The following is a 15864-nucleotide window of genomic DNA, read 5'->3' as shown; positions in this document are numbered from 1 at the left end:
CTCACCCACTCATTCATTGGTTGTGCACTCACGTCTTGGCTGTCACATTGTAATTGCTAGAATATGTTGAGATAACATCTAATTTGGACAACGGTCGCTGGAGAGAACCCAGCTGAGACCATTTCAGTTCTGGCTGAGATGAGACACTGAAGGATGAGGGATGTTATGCTACCTTAACATGAGACTTAAAGTCACTTTGTTGTGAATTTTTATATGATCCTGGCTTTTTTTTTTTTTTTCAAATTATTCTGATTGCATCCAGTTTTGTTTGAAGACAAATGAGTTGATCTTGATGAAGATGGGTGCAGTCTATGTCTTGCTTTCAGCCTTATTGTGCCCAGACTATATGTTTCCATCAGTTACACTGTATTCTTCAGCAGCACCATTGCAGGCAACAAAACAAGTCAGGAAGAAATTTGCTCAGGCAGCAAGGTGGTTTGCGCTGTCACCTCGCTACAAGAGGATTCTCAGGCCATCTGTGTGGCGTTTGCATGTTCTACGTGTGCCTGCGTGGGTTTTCTCCAGTTACTCTGGCTTCCTCTCACAAGCCCAAAAACATGCACATTAGGTTAACTGGCTACTCTATGTTGCCCCTAGGTGCGAGTGTGTGTGACTGATGGTGTTTGTGTGTCAGCTCTGCAACTGACTGGCGCCTAGTCCAGTGTGAACCCCGTCTCTCGCCCGTAGTCAGCTGGGATAGGCTCCAGCCCACCTGCGACCCTGACAGAGAAAGCAATACAGAAAATGGATGGCTGGAAATTTGCTGCCAGTTTACTAATTTCATGGACAGAGAAAATGATCAAAAAATAAAAAGGTGGCTTTCAATCGAGTTGTGATTGGAAAAATCTTTTTCTTTGTAAGTTTTGTAAAACACTTTAACATTTACAAGAAGTACACTATATAGACAAAAGTAGTGGGACGTGTGACCATTACACCAACAGGGACTTTGATGACATCACATTTTAAATACACAGACAGCTTTGCAGCTGTGGGCTTTGTCGTGTGAAGAGAAACAGGTTTACTTGCTTCAGCTTCACTGTTGTTTTTGTGAATATGATTACTAGGGGAGCTACATGTATTGGAGGTACATTTATGCTAGCAAAACAGCAAACAAATGCATTCAACTACTGTACATGGTTGCCATGGTTTCATGTAACTTGTTGCTTGATTGTAATTCAGGAAAGACAGAAAATTTGAAAAAAAATCAATTTGAAAAAAATAAATTTAAGTAGCACCTGCCTGGGCGGCACGGTGGTGCAGTGGTTAGCACTGTCGCCCCATAGCAAGAGGGTTTCAGGTTCAAATCCCGGTCTGGGCCCTTCTATGTGGAGTTTGCATGTTCTCCCTGTGTCTGCGTGGGTTTTCTCCGGGTACTCCGGCTTCCTCCCACAACACCAAAAACATGCACATTAGGTTAATTGGCCATTCTACATTGCCTCTAGGTGTGAATGTGATACTGTGAGTGTGAGAGTGTGTGGTTGTCTGTCTTTGTGTGTTGGCCCTGCGATTGACTGGCGACCAGTCCAGGGTGTACCCCGCCTCTCGCCTGTAGTCAGCTGGGATAGGCTCCAGCTCCCCCGCGACCCTGACGGATAAGCGGTATAGAAAATGGATGGATGGATAGCACCTGCCTCAATCTCCCCCCTCACTGAATAATTTTACATAGATGTAATGCTTAGTGGGTTATACGGTGTTGCAATACTTGTCATGAATGTTAAATTACTTACATGTGTTTAACTTTTTGAGTTATTTGTTGGTTCATTTATTTCTTCATACAGTTGTCTTTTAGTTTGTCTGGTTCATGTGTTGAGATTTGGTGGTATTGGTTGTTGCAGCGTGATCTGAATTGATCTGAAGTTATTAAATGTGCGTGCAACCCAGTAAGAATCATTTCTGCTCTGAGGAAGTTAAGAGTGACCCTGCATGAAATGAAATGATGAGGATTTTACAATATTATAAAATAAATTGCATTATTATTTAATTTTTTTGTTCTCAGTCAAAGTATTTTTGTAGTCAGATTTTTTTGAGTTAAATTATACATTGACAGAAGAAAGCGGAAAAACAGAACCAGGACCTGCCAGGTTTTAATCTGCATCAGGGGCTGTGCTGTAATATCCATTCCTGTTAAAGATGGATGCCTCGTTGTTCAGTGTAAACCTTTTGATGAGGCCTAATGAATACGAGAGAGGCAAAATGGAAACACAATTAAAGTTCTCCGAGATAATGATGTGCTCATTATGTTCAGCATATTGTGACTTAATCAGGATTTCTTGAGGGATTTTGTGCTCCATGAACAATGTTGGAAAATATTTGCAATAATAGCATTGATTAGATTACAGACATTATTATGTGTGGGAGAAAATTGGGAGTAAGTGTTATTAAAGTATGTCGTTGATTAAAGGTGTAAGCTGATGTAAATTGCTCAGTTCCTCCCACCATGTCTGCTGTTTCTCTTTAAACTCACCGCGTCTTTGTCCAGTTTCTGTTCCTTTCTCACCCTTTCGCTCTCCTTCTCTTTTACTCCTTTAACTCTACTATGTCACTAACTTATTTTTTTTATCCCTCTCTGCTTTCTTACAGCTCAAACTGCTTCTATCCTTTTGCCTCACTGATTTCCTTTCTATCTATATTTTGAGCCTTTTCTCATTTTCATTGTCCATTCTCTCTCCAATGCAGGTTGCCATGGGGGTGTGTACCAGAGGAAGCTGTACCACGACCTGATGGTAAACTACAATCGGCTGGAAAGACCCGTTCAAAACGACTCTGCGCCTATCGTGGTGGAACTCGGCCTCACTCTGCTACAAATCATTGACGTGGTGAGTGTGTGTGCACCTGTGTGTGTGCTTAGGCAGTGCAAGAGGAGTGTAGAGGATGTTTGGAGGCAGACAAAAATCTCTGTGGAATTTGTTTTAGAAGCCAACACAACCTGAGTAAGAAAAAGTTAAGTTGAACACTCTGTCAAACTTTTGCACAATGGATGTGTTTCAGAATTTTGTTTTGTTTATGTTTAAGGTATTCCACCTGATTTATACACTGTGACTGTGGTGCTTACTAAGACACATACTGTGCTGTTGCTGCAATTCATCTTCCTCAGAATTTAAAATTGTCATTCCACCAGTGGCAGAAACTAGCCAAGTGAAAATATTTGTTTCTGAAAGAACAACTTCTTTATTCCTCCCCTCAAACCTTTTCAGGTTTGTGGCACTACAGACCTGCCTGTCCTTTCTTTCCTCCAACAACAAAATTCATTCTCAGTGCTGAGAAACGTCTTCTCACATTGTTGCCCCTGTTTTTCCTTCTGAGCTGCTTCTCACTGTCCTGCCATGTTTGAGCATGTTTTTTCCATTCTGATCAATTACTGTCAGGTGTTGCTGTTTAAAGGAATAGTTCAACATCTTGAGAAATGCACTTATTTGTTTTCCTGCTGAGAGTTATCAGAATTTCAATACCACTTTCATATCTATCCATTAAATGCAAAGCTACTGCTAGGGCATGTTAACCCAGCTTAGCACAATGTCTCAAGAGTAAAAACATAGTTGCGTGGCAAACTAACTTTGGCCGTTATGGTGTGTTCAGGCAGAGGATAGAGCAAATTATAATGGTGGATATGACTGCATACAAAGTCAGTGGAAAGATGCCCTTAGATGGAAATTCAGCCATGCAAGCTGAGCAATTTTTTTAACTTGAGAGAAATTAATTAACATATGTTTTATGAATCTGTTTTATAAACAAACTTAAGCAAGAAAAGGAAAAGGACCAGAATGCTCTACTCACAGACCCCAATCCCAACCTGACCCACAGACTGTCAGCTTTATGTATTATTAGCACAACTGTCAGGACTGAGGCCTGAGACAAGACTGAGCACTGCAGAGCTCTCCAAAGTTCTGATCCTGCTGAATTTCACCATGCTCAGCACACTGTTCATTCAGCTCAACATCACCCACCTCTAAAATGAGACTTAAGGAAGCTGCTGATGATGGTAGACTGGATGGATTCTTTTAACTTTAAACAGACATTTTGGAGAGAGAAATGTATTTATGAAAATTCCTTCCAAGTTATTCCTTGAAGCACTTTCTGTACACTCCTCAAACCCAAACACAACACCAAAATTTAATTTAGAGGGGTTCTTAAGATAAAGAAGGGCTTTGTTCAAAACATCAGTATTTGTATGTGTGTCCTCCATCTTACATTTACGAACACAGACACAAAAACATAACCAGAAATACACAGAAACCCCAATTTAACTCATTGTGGCCACTATCTTCCCTTTCACTCTTTCTTATGTCAGACCCACAGCTCTTAAACAAAGCACTTCTGATGTTTGGGCAGATTTTCTGTCACATCTCGTTTTATGTCTTGTTCCTTGTGGCTCATTGTGTATTTCCTCCGATTCCCCCACTTGAGCACCTATCCTCTCTCTCAAACCTACACATAACCTTCTGTCTGTTAGCCCCACCACACAGCCAGAGCACTCATCCAAAAAACCCAAGCCGACATCCTGTCACATCCCTGAGCCAGCCCTGTCACAAGAAGTGTATGTCTTCTCATGGTGGTAAGAGCCTTACATCGGATTATAATATAAGTTTCCCATTCTTTATTAACATTGACAAGTGTCCTAGAGTGCATATTCAGCATCTGAGTGTATTCTTCGAGCTTGCAAACGACACAAAGCAAACAGCGTCAAGATGAGAGGTAATCTCCAGAGAGAACATATGGCACTTTCCAAAGACGATGTGGCAAGGCCATTTAGCTCTTCTTTTGAAGAACAGATTAATATACAATCCTGTTAATGTGGTGTTGAGTAAGAAGTTATAAATAAGGTGTTGTGCTTAATGGGCAGGGGTGGTGGTGGTATGTGTTTGTTATGTATGTTTTGTTGTTAACTAGGTTGTTAGCTTACTCAATACATAATGGATGAGTTGGCAAGACTATGTGAATTAATGTTTACTGGGCAGTTGTAAATATTTTAAAGGTGGTTGTGTGTGTGTGTGTGTGTGTGTGTGTGTGTGTAATATGGCCTTTGATTTCTCCATCTGCTCCTGGGTAACAGCCTCTAACCAGGCAACTGGGGCAGGTCGAGGCCCATGGACTGGCTTCATCACCATAAATAATGACAGATACACAGACAGGCAGACTGACAGACGAGCACAGGACTGGTCACCACCCAGTGAGGGAGGGACCACCATGTGCCTTATGTTGCATACAACCCTACAAACAAACCAAAGCTCGGTGGTGAAATGTCCCTTACTACATTTCACTGCTTGTGTACTGTAGTAATTCTTCATTTATTTGACGACCACTACCATCCTAGTGATTAATGGATGATCTGCTCCACCTTCTGAACCTCCTGCTCCACAGCTGCCCACTTTGTTTTATTATACTTTTGTACTATTTCTTGCAGTGGACTTTATATTGCTGTATTGGTACTTTTTCTTAGGACAATAGTTTGACATTTTAGAAATTACTCATATTTGTTTTCTTGTTGAGAGATGCTTGAACTCTTGATTGCATGGCAATCGCTCAGAAGCAAGAAATAATCCAGCTAAAGCCCCCCATAAAACAGCAGATTTTGTAAAATTTACAAAGTTGGTTTAAACAAGCAACAACATATTAGTGAGTTTTAGAGGTATTTGTCAGTGGATTTTGTTGTTTTTGTAGAGACTCAGGCTAGCAGAAACAGGACCAGCAGTTTTCTTACCCAAAACCTGGTTAAGAGTCAGGAGTTTGGTGAGGAATAAAATTTAACCATCATAAAATTTCAGGATATGGTCTGTAATTGACATGGACATGCTGCAGGACTAGAGAATACCTGCCTGTAGTTGACATTACAGCAGCCTATTTGATGAGCTCACTGGGATTTGCTCTTTTGTATTTGTTTGATATGGTATTGTATTGGTTCCCATGTTTCTATCATCAGATGAGCAAAACCATTGTCGACTACCTCTTTGCACAAAAAACAAAGTTCACACTGAACTGACAAAGTGCAATTGAAAGAAAAAGACCAACCACTGTGGGAAAAAAATGGTAACTTAGAAAAACATTGGTAATCAGCCACCTGGCCGGCAATGTTCAAATCAGCCCATGTGCCTTTTCAAGAGAAATAAATCCAGTCCAAATGGGGTTCACTTACCACCAGAAAGCAAATAAGTGTTTTTTCCAAAATGTTTGCTGTAGACTAAGGAAGGGATCTGAATACTTCCTGCATCACTTTCCAGGTTACATATAATGCTGTTACTGTAACAGGGGCAGAATGAGAGAAACAAATGAGAGAAACAGTCAAAGAAACAAAAGCTCTCTGATAAGAGCTGGTGGCATGGTTATCACCATCTTTACAAGCATTCCTCTGGATAAATTCTGTCTTGCACAATATATTTGCTAGCTTTCTGCTTGTGTTCACATTTGATTCTATCAACCTTGAGTCAGAAAATATAGAGAGGGAGTAGAGAGACACTTGACATGGAGTGTCTTCCTGCTAAACCAGGCTGCACACACCTCTGTTGTGGTGCAGCAGAAATTTGGCCGTATCTATTGCACCATTGAAACACGAGGGCATCCAGTTCACCCGTCTTACAAAAGTACCCTGATAAAATCTAGTTTGAGGGAAACTGATGAAAATCTAAGCCCAATGGAAGATTTTGAGATATGGTTCATGATATCAGGATTTCTTTTCTTCACTGTTTCTTGTTTTAGTTTCTTTGAAATAGTGATCCTCAGATCTGCACTGAAAGGAAACATTTAGGAACTTATCCTTTTGTTCACTACTAGGGATAAAACCGGACAATTTCCACAGATGAAAAACCTCTGGAACAATATACATTGAGATTGACAGTAAAGCACCAATGCTCATATACAGTATATGACAACATGATTTTTGTCCTTGGCCATATGATGTCAGATGACTTGCAATAAAACACAGTTAAGGAGCTTTCACTGAATGCAAGTGTCCATCACTCCCATTCCAGTCGATCTAAAACCAATCAGAGCAGATTTATGAGGAGATTAGTGTTTATAGTGGGTGTAACAGCGCTAAAACTGCCTATTGCAGCTGTGCGAGATCCCACAAAACACCACAAGAGAGAGGTCAGGGCACAGAATGGAACAAAAACACAGCAACGTCAAAGCCAAAGCCAAATCTCCACGATTGTGAGCTTGATTGCACACACAAGCAGCAAAAGGACAGAGAAATGTTGCTTTGTGAAGCACACAATGGGAAGCTTTTCTGTTTGAGCAATGGAGAAAGGAGGCTGTTTAAAACAGGTGTGGATAAGAAGGGACAGGTGGAGATAAGACTGGAGCGTGGAGTGAGCTAGGGAGTGGTTGAGGAGGCGGGGATGACAGATTGTGTGAAAATCGATTTTCTTTATAAAAGGAGGAAAGAGCAGCAAGTTTGGGTTTTGTCACTGAAGACACAGAGTTTAAGCACCTTTTGAAGTTGATCATACAGTTAATAGAATTCTGTGTACCATTAGGACTATACATAGAGATTAGTTTTTTTCAAGCATGCTAAAAGTGGGTGCCCAGTATCATCAGTGGTTGTTCTATTTGTGATGATCCCATGAGAATACAGTTATCCTATTTCAGTTCTTTTTAGTAAAAGCCTGAGGTAGAGATACAACATTTTACTGATGAGGAAAACTCACTTCTCACTTACCTAAACATGACGTTAAATTTATCTGGAGCAACAAGTCATTTAACTCAAACTTACAAATGTGCAAACTTAGTCAAAGTTAAAGGTACCCTGTGAAGTTTTTGACCACTAGTAGCACTACAGAGAAATGCCTGTTAGTTTGTTATATATATTGTTATATAGTTTGTACTGCGCAAACGTGTGAGCATTGATTTACATCCAACGTCAGCAGCATATAATGATATTGTACTGACAAACAAGACTACCTCTACCTCATCCAGCTCTTTGGGCCTCACACATTTTGTTACAAACCTAATTTCAAAATAAATGATTCTTCTTTCGATTTTTAGTTTATGCACTGAAATTTATTTGCAACCATAGACATGCATTTGTCCTCCCCATTTACATTACTGAAGAAGGACTAAAAACATTCCACTGTGACACAACACAGTTCAACAGAACTACAATATTAGACTTATGAGACTTCGCTTCATGAAGGGACAAGTTACCACAGGACTGTTGAATTGCACTACATTATTTTCCAGTCTCTACTCATACTGCCTTCTGCTATTACAAGAAACAGAAAAACTATTCATGTCTGGTTTTAAATCTGATGTGGCTAGATAAAAATTAAGACCCTCTCATTTCATGCTCTATTTAGGTGAGATATTGAGACTAAAAAGATGCAGTGACTCAAGAAAGGCCTATGCACTATAGTCCAATTTAAATGTACGGACATCAGATGATGTGATAACTTCATCAGGACCACCTTTTCTCTCAAATGACCTTTAAAAGGCATATAGTGGTGTTGAAACTTTTATCCCATGAACTACAAATTAATCCTACTTCACGTTTTTGCCAATCATTTTGAAAAGCACTGATGAGAAAGCATTGGTAAGAAGCTCAGATCTGAGCGCACTCTGTGACTGACTCTCAACACTGTTCCTGAGGAAAAAGAGTAGGACAACCAAAGTGAGATCTGCAGATTACAGCAGATTAGGTCTGATGGGAAGTGGAATAAAGAAACAAAGTGAGCAAACTGATTTCAAGATTTGATTTTGCTACAGTAACATTACAGGAAGTTTAACAGTTTCAAGATAAGATGATAAATCACTTAAATGATCGCATGACAGTAAAAAAGGGTGAATACATGAAGAAAAAGAGAACAGAAGATACTGCTGTGACCCACTATCACTATCAAGCAGGATGCATTGTTTTTCAGGGTAAGAAGGAGGTAATAAGACACACAGCGAACCAGCGTATAAAAAAAGAGAAAAAGAGAAAAGCATGTCACTGTCAGGTAGCATTCTGCAAAACTCTCTCAAAAGAAGTCCTACGTTTTTTTTTCTTTGCTTCTATCCATTGTTGTCTCTGTTTCTGACCTCTTTCTATCTTTTTCCTCCCCACAGTCTCTGACTGTTTTGCTCCTCTCTCTGTCAATCTAAATTCATCTTACTCTCCTCCTTTTTTTACTCTCTCACCATCAGACCCTTGTGAGATATCATAAAATGCAGCTGGAGCCACTGAGTCCTTGTATTTCTGTTTTCCTGATGTTGACAGAAAATGATGTAAACTCATGGCTTTGTTCAAGAGCTGCATCCTTTCGGCTCAGTGCCACAATCTATTTCCTGTTCTGTTTGCCCTATTTTATTTGTCTTTTTTTTCTCCATTTCCTTATTGTTTATGATTTCAGCTTTGTTTAAAATGACAAAGCTTCTGCTGAACCACAAGAGTCTTGTAAAAGAAAAAAAAAGCCGAAGTGCATCATTGTCATTCACTGAGCACGTCAGCTCTGAGTCATCTGGGTTGTGGTTTGACTTCATTGCTCATCTGTCTCATATAATCTCACCTTATGTTTACCAAACAGGTGTTTTATTTTATTTTTTCTATTTCCCCTAACCCTGCAGATTCATTTCATTTGCTATTGGTCTATTGCCACGTCACTACTCGCTGCTGATATTTCTCTCTCTCTCTCTCTCCTGTTCCCCTCCAGGATGAAAAGAACCAAGTGTTGATCACGAATGCCTGGCTGCAGCTGGTATGTCTCCTCTCCAAGTCCTTTTTCTGTGATCATACTGTGATAATTGTCATTTAGTATATTTTTGGAAATTATGTGTTGTTCGTGTTCTGTGGACTCTGCCATTTTTCAGAAATGCTCACATCTGCTTTGGCACAGCACCAGGTATGATTTGAGCTGCAACCAATAGCCTTTTGCTTTGAATAGAAACTGTTTCTGTGACCACAAAAAAAAAAATTTCATTTCAGTGACTTTCCAGGGTCTCTACAAGCCTGAAGTTTACATTAGACAGTCAAGTCAAATGGCTTTGATGCATTCTTTTCCTACAAAATAGAGTAGCATTAGGTTGTGTCAAAAAATTAGATCTTGCCAGTTATTTATCATATATATTTAGTAATAGCATGATATATTTGTTATCTGCATCAGGCCAATCAGCCAACCACTTGTGTTTTCAAAGATATTCTCATCCCTAGGGCTGGACTGTTTTCCCCTTCACCTTTTTTTAGCCTTTATGGTTTCCCTTTGCTTTACTAATAACTGACTAAGTTGAGTCACTGGATTACTTACTTAGTCCTGCCCCTTTAGCTGGTCTGCTGCTGTCTGTAAGCTTTTTTTATTCTAGCACAGTGATAAACAGATCACCTAAAAGTGATTTAATGTTTAAACAACTGGTCCTAATTTCAGATAGAGCCATAGAAAAATGGGCTTGTCATTTCTACTTAGCAAGTATCTATTTTGTTGGCTGAAATGAAAACTGTTGCTGCAGATTTTAACAGGGAGAAATAGATAGCTATCTAAATAAGATAACATACATAACAATAGAGGATTTTCTTAAACATAATCCGTAACCCCACAAATTGATGTAGTTAGTTCATAATTTGGCCTTGGCCTTTGAAGTAACTCTCACTCACTATAGGTAGTAAACTAGTTAGGTTCATACGCAACAGTGATAACGGGGTATGTTAGAATAGAAATACAAAGTTTAATCCATTCCTTAAAATTACTTTGTGTACTGGGTTTTCGAAAGGTAGGCTCCAACCTTCACCATGCACACTGCCTCTGCATATGGGGAGAGCCTGACAGATCTTCTGTGCCTAGTTACAACTGTTAAAGACTGGGGAGGAGGCTAGTTAACAGTGAATTGATAGATTCCTAACAACAGCTGTGGAAATTAAGCTAGTTAACTAACAGCACATCTATCCCATTAGGGAAAGTTGAAAACGAGTTAATGGTACAAGAAATATGCATTACATTGCTCAGCCAGTCAGGTGGTTACAACAGTTTCATTATCACAGCAGCTTGAGTCAGAACAGCCCATTAGGATTTCACAGCTTACACTCAGTCAGGTTGAGTTGGCCGCTTACAAGTTATGAATGAATCAATTATTCAGGAAGCCACCTCTTTAATACTGGCATCCACTTTGGTGTGATGGCTGAAGGGGCTTTGCAGATGCAGCAGATTTTGAAGGAGACTTGTGAAGTACATTAACTAGCTCACAGACAGAGAGGGGGCAGGTTCACCTCCGCTGCATCCTGTTGGGATTTTAGGATTACAGGTTTATCAGGTAATGAATGTCCCACATCCCAATGGATTGGATTTTATGTGGTTTGAACTGTGAGAATTGTAATGAGCTTAAGTTTTCTAAGAACAGGGTGCTACTTTAATGTCCGCCTCTGTGGCAGTTCACCCAGATTGCAATAAATAAACAAATAAATAAACTGTTTCACCAAGACTTTAAGATCTTCCTCCATCTGAATGCAATGTAGGTGAATGGAATTGTGTTTGTTATCGGGTTACTGGGTTATCCATGCAGTTAGTAGCTTCATTAGACTGTTGAAAATTGCAAATACAAGTTTATTGCTGTGAGCACCATGAATAACTACTTAACTCAGATAGGATCTCAAAACCAAGGCAATGAAATCCAAAACTATCAACATGGCTTAAATACAGAGATGACCTAAATAAAAGTGCTGTAAATTAATATGTTTTTTTTTTTTTTTTTATGTGTTGTTTGCTTGAAGATACAGAAACCTGTTACTGTAGTAGTGACTGAGGAGGCTTTGCAGTGACGTTGGGAGGAGACTATGTGCGCGCTGCAGAGATGCATGGATTACAAATAACAAATAGCAAAAATCAATGAAGGCGCCATTACTTTTCTTTGATGCTTGATGCTGCATAGATTCTGTTTATTTTTTATTAACATGTCATCCTCAGTCTTGCATTCAAAGAATAAATTTCACACTCTCATAAAAAGAAGCTAGTTGTCTCAAATTATTGACTCTTTCTTAAATTTCTGTTATGTAACTCTGATGCCTATTCTTAGACAGCTGTTACCTTACGTAGCCTAATGTCCCACTCATCTGTTCCTGACAGACTACAAAGTTACTGGGCTGTAATTTGTTCTGTTGGCTGTTAGTTGTGCTTTTCCAGCCAGCAAACATGAAAAGAAGAATCTCTCGCACCAAACTGCCGAAGCCGACAGATGACAAGTGTAGTGATTAAGTCATTATCTGCATGAGTATGAGCATATGTCAGCAGGCTCACTTTTGATGGTTGGCATCTCTTTGTGGTGGTGTTCAAATCAGACACTTTTTGTATAGGATTTTGGGCTGATTGTAAGATGTAAATGTCACTTACATGGATGGAGGCACATATGCACAGTCAAATTTGCATATACATGGAAACATACATCAGTTCCATGAGTACATTCATGCGAACACGATAATGCGATTGCACACTTTTCATGGGCAAATGTGCATGCACACACACACACACACACACACACACACACACACACACACATGCACGCACACATTCACATATATATAGGCTCAAACAGATGTGCCCAGTGTACTGTGGCCACATTAATAATGGGGCTGTCTTTGCTCCATAGAGAATGTGCCCTATGGCTACAACATCTGAGTGCCTCCATCTATATGTGACTTCTATATGAAGTATTGTATATACTACACACATACATATATACACACACACACACACACACACACCCATAGAAGGACTCATCAGCAACACACAAATGAATATGTTTACATGCCAAAAGACTCTAGTATGTGTACCATTCCACAGATCACACGTTGTCTTGCTGCATATTTTAAGTCATGAAAAGAGGCATTTTCATTGTTGATGCTATTAAAGCTTTTGAGGCCGGGCTCAGTTAGCCTCTTAGTGAATATGGACCAGGCTCAAATGGTAGTGCAGGGGTCAGTGCCAGCAACTGTTGGCCTGGCGAGGTTTCACTGCCAGGCTCCATTATCAGAGCTGGAGACAGAGTGTAAGAGCCAACAGTTGTTAGAATATCAGCCTGGGGGAACAGATGATGTTTGACTGCTAAATGTGCACTTTGAATTTGCATTGCTATTGTGCACCAGAATATGTTTCATATTTTATGAATGATATATTATTTATGCAGTTTGTGTGACATTGTACCAACACTACTTAAGCTATGAAATGCATGTTGCTGTCAGAGCTGTGAACATTACTAATATGCTGCTTTGCCAAACAAGATATCATAAACCACAAATACTTCAAATTGTCTCACCTGGCTGTAATTGAAACAAAAACCAGACAATAGTAAAAATTCTTAAATGTGTTATTTCATCTAATTTTAGTTCAGCCTGGTTTTTCCTCACCTCTTCTGCCATTTGCTCTCATAACGTTTAATATCATTTTGTGTTTTGTCTACTTTTTCTACCGGTTCCTTTGCTTTCTTTATTTGTCTCAGCATTGGACAGACATTTACCTTTCATGGAACGCAGAGAGCTACCCTGGGGTTCAGAACCTGCGCTTCCCTTCCAATCTGGTGTGGGTGCCAGATATCCTCCTCTACAACAGGTAAAGTGTAGTCACAGTCCTTTTCTCTGTTCAGTTGCCAGGTCTCATCTCATATTTCTATCCTCTTCTCTTCACTCCTCCATAATTCTCTGCTGTAGTATTGATTGCCTTTGCTGCTACAGCCCTTTTAGCCCTCAGGTGAATAAACCTATGTTGATTCTGATGAAAGAACTGATGCCTCCTTACCAAACATAAATCTTAGTTAAACCTACAGCCCAAAATGATGGAGTTACGTGCAGATAACTGCGGTAAGAGGAAAACTGCCTGAATATTATTGGACATCATTAATCAGCTGATAACCACACATCTGACTGAGGTGCTGGTGTTGACACATAAATGAAACATTTAATGCTAATCTTTTGCACTCTTCCTAAGCCAAGGCTGTGCTTCATTAGTGATACAGAAAGCGTGAGAGAATTCAGAGAGGATTATATAAAATATTTCAGAAAGTCACGTCAGCAATATTGGAGTAATATTGTTAATATAATTCTTCTAATGTGCTTAATCTGTACTCCATAGGCTCTTAGGCTCTTTTGTACTGACAGTGATTTACTACCTCATCATACTGCATTTAAAATCATGGGGAATTTTTAGGAATTAGAATGGTTATTTAATAAAGTATATTGAAATTGGAGAAGGAATGATGAAAGGCAGCTAAAGTGATAAAAAGTAATTTTTGTTGATAATGATATCACTGTCTGTTGTTGCTCTGGTTATTCTGTTTTGCACACTCTCCTCACTTTTCTGTTCTCCTTTGTCTCTCTTTTCGTCCTTTATTAATGCCAATTAGTTTTCTGTAATACATGGACTGATACTCTAGATGGTCTGGGCCGTGTTTACCCAATAACACAGTGGGAAAGGAGAATTCCCCAGATGAAATTTCACTCATGGTTACAGTCTTGTTTAATGAGATGATTGAGCAGATTCCCTCTGGGAGAACATAAACCATAAATCCCAGGAGACCATGCATCTGTTGCCTGAAATGGGCAGTAGGAATTAGGCTACTCAAAACACTGTGCTTAGTGGCTGCAAATGTCAACAGAAAATCTGTTGCGAAGGACTAACAGTCCAATTTGAGAAGTATATGCAGAATTTAATCTAAAAGATTACATTTTTGTAATGTACCTTTATTCGTATGCTGTATTTTAACCATTGCTTTTAGTGCTTTATTTTATCATCCTCATCATGTAATTTAGTTTGTAGAGATATTCACTTTCACATCAAACTCTTCAGGTCAACAGAAAACATTCATCAGTGTGATCTGATTTCTTTTCATTCTTTTGTCAAAGAACGGGACTTTCATGGTCAGAAAGAAAAATATTCTGTCCTTTGAACAGCTCATTGGTTTCTTTGAATCACAGGTCAGTCTTACTGAACCGCTTTTCCATTCGACCTATTCAGCCAGTTTGGCTTTCTACTGTTTGGATGGAGATGAGGCTCCTGCGTCTGCTCAAAGAATTTAGGTTGCCTGGTGTTGCTGAGTTTGATATTCACACTGTGGTCTAGACTTCCACAGACGTAAGACAATACTGCTTTGCATCAAAGCCAATGAACAACTTGAATATTTTCCAGGGTCCTTTGTGTTTCAGGCTTTTGTGCACTTTAAAAGAATATATGTACTACCAATTATGTCCACACAATACTTTAAGACATCAATTACAGAGAGCTGCCTACATGGTAAACAAATAATATCCAGAGCATTTATTCTCTTGCTGACCAGCTGTGACATACTGAAAAAAACAGCAGCCATAGCCAGTGTGTCTGTATGGTGCATCCAGTGGAATCACATGTCTGGCGCATACAAGCAATACAGGTTTTGGTCCTGTTCATTTTGCTGAAAAACTATAAGAGGATTGTAATTAGGGAACATTGTGTCCAAAAGGACAATCAGTGGGAAAGACTGGCAAGACACACACACAAATGATTGTTTCATTCTGCATTTCTTTCTTGGCATACTTTTGGCTCTGCAAGATTCCAGCTTGGTTGGTTTTAGGTCTGCAACACCAAGATAAACTCATACATTAGATAAAATGCAGTAAGGAGTAAAAATCAGAAGCTGTACTGCTACAGCAACCATTATATACAGTTTCATACAGCAACAAAGCAATGGAAGAGAATCCTTACTTGACCTGCCTTACTAACATAAATCATATTAATGTGCTAGGGAATGCTTGTGAAGGAAATAAAGTGTTTGCCCAGTGCTCCTGTTTCTGTGAATAAAACAGTTTTTTTATAGTGTTGCTGCCTGTAAAAGACACTGGGGGGAGAAGGCTTGTGTGATCACTGATTATTGTTGAACTGTCAAGCTCCAACAGACAGTATTTAACAGGGTAGTGAGTTGTTCTGCATCAATCCTTCTTGTGCCTCC

The 15864-nt window shown here is 39.4% G+C and overlaps 1 protein-coding gene across 1 annotated transcript in view; it reads left to right on the top strand.

Moving 5' to 3' along the window:
* Window positions 1–15864, top strand: part of chrna8 (cholinergic receptor, nicotinic, alpha 8) — a 37736-nt gene that overhangs the window by 8917 nt on the left and 12955 nt on the right. The window contains exons 2-4 of the mRNA XM_046403857.1: window positions 2677–2816; window positions 9621–9665; window positions 13387–13496. Coding sequence (XP_046259813.1) covers window positions 2677–2816; window positions 9621–9665; window positions 13387–13496 — 295 coding nt within the window. The remainder of the gene's footprint in view (window positions 1–2676; window positions 2817–9620; window positions 9666–13386; window positions 13497–15864) is intronic.

The sequence above is a fragment of the Scatophagus argus genome, chromosome 2, assembly GCF_020382885.2.
Source record: "Scatophagus argus isolate fScaArg1 chromosome 2, fScaArg1.pri, whole genome shotgun sequence".
In the NCBI taxonomy this organism is placed as follows: Eukaryota; Metazoa; Chordata; class Actinopteri; family Scatophagidae; genus Scatophagus; species Scatophagus argus.
Note: the sequence above shows the minus strand (reverse complement) of the source record. Positions and strands in the feature narration are given on the sequence as shown.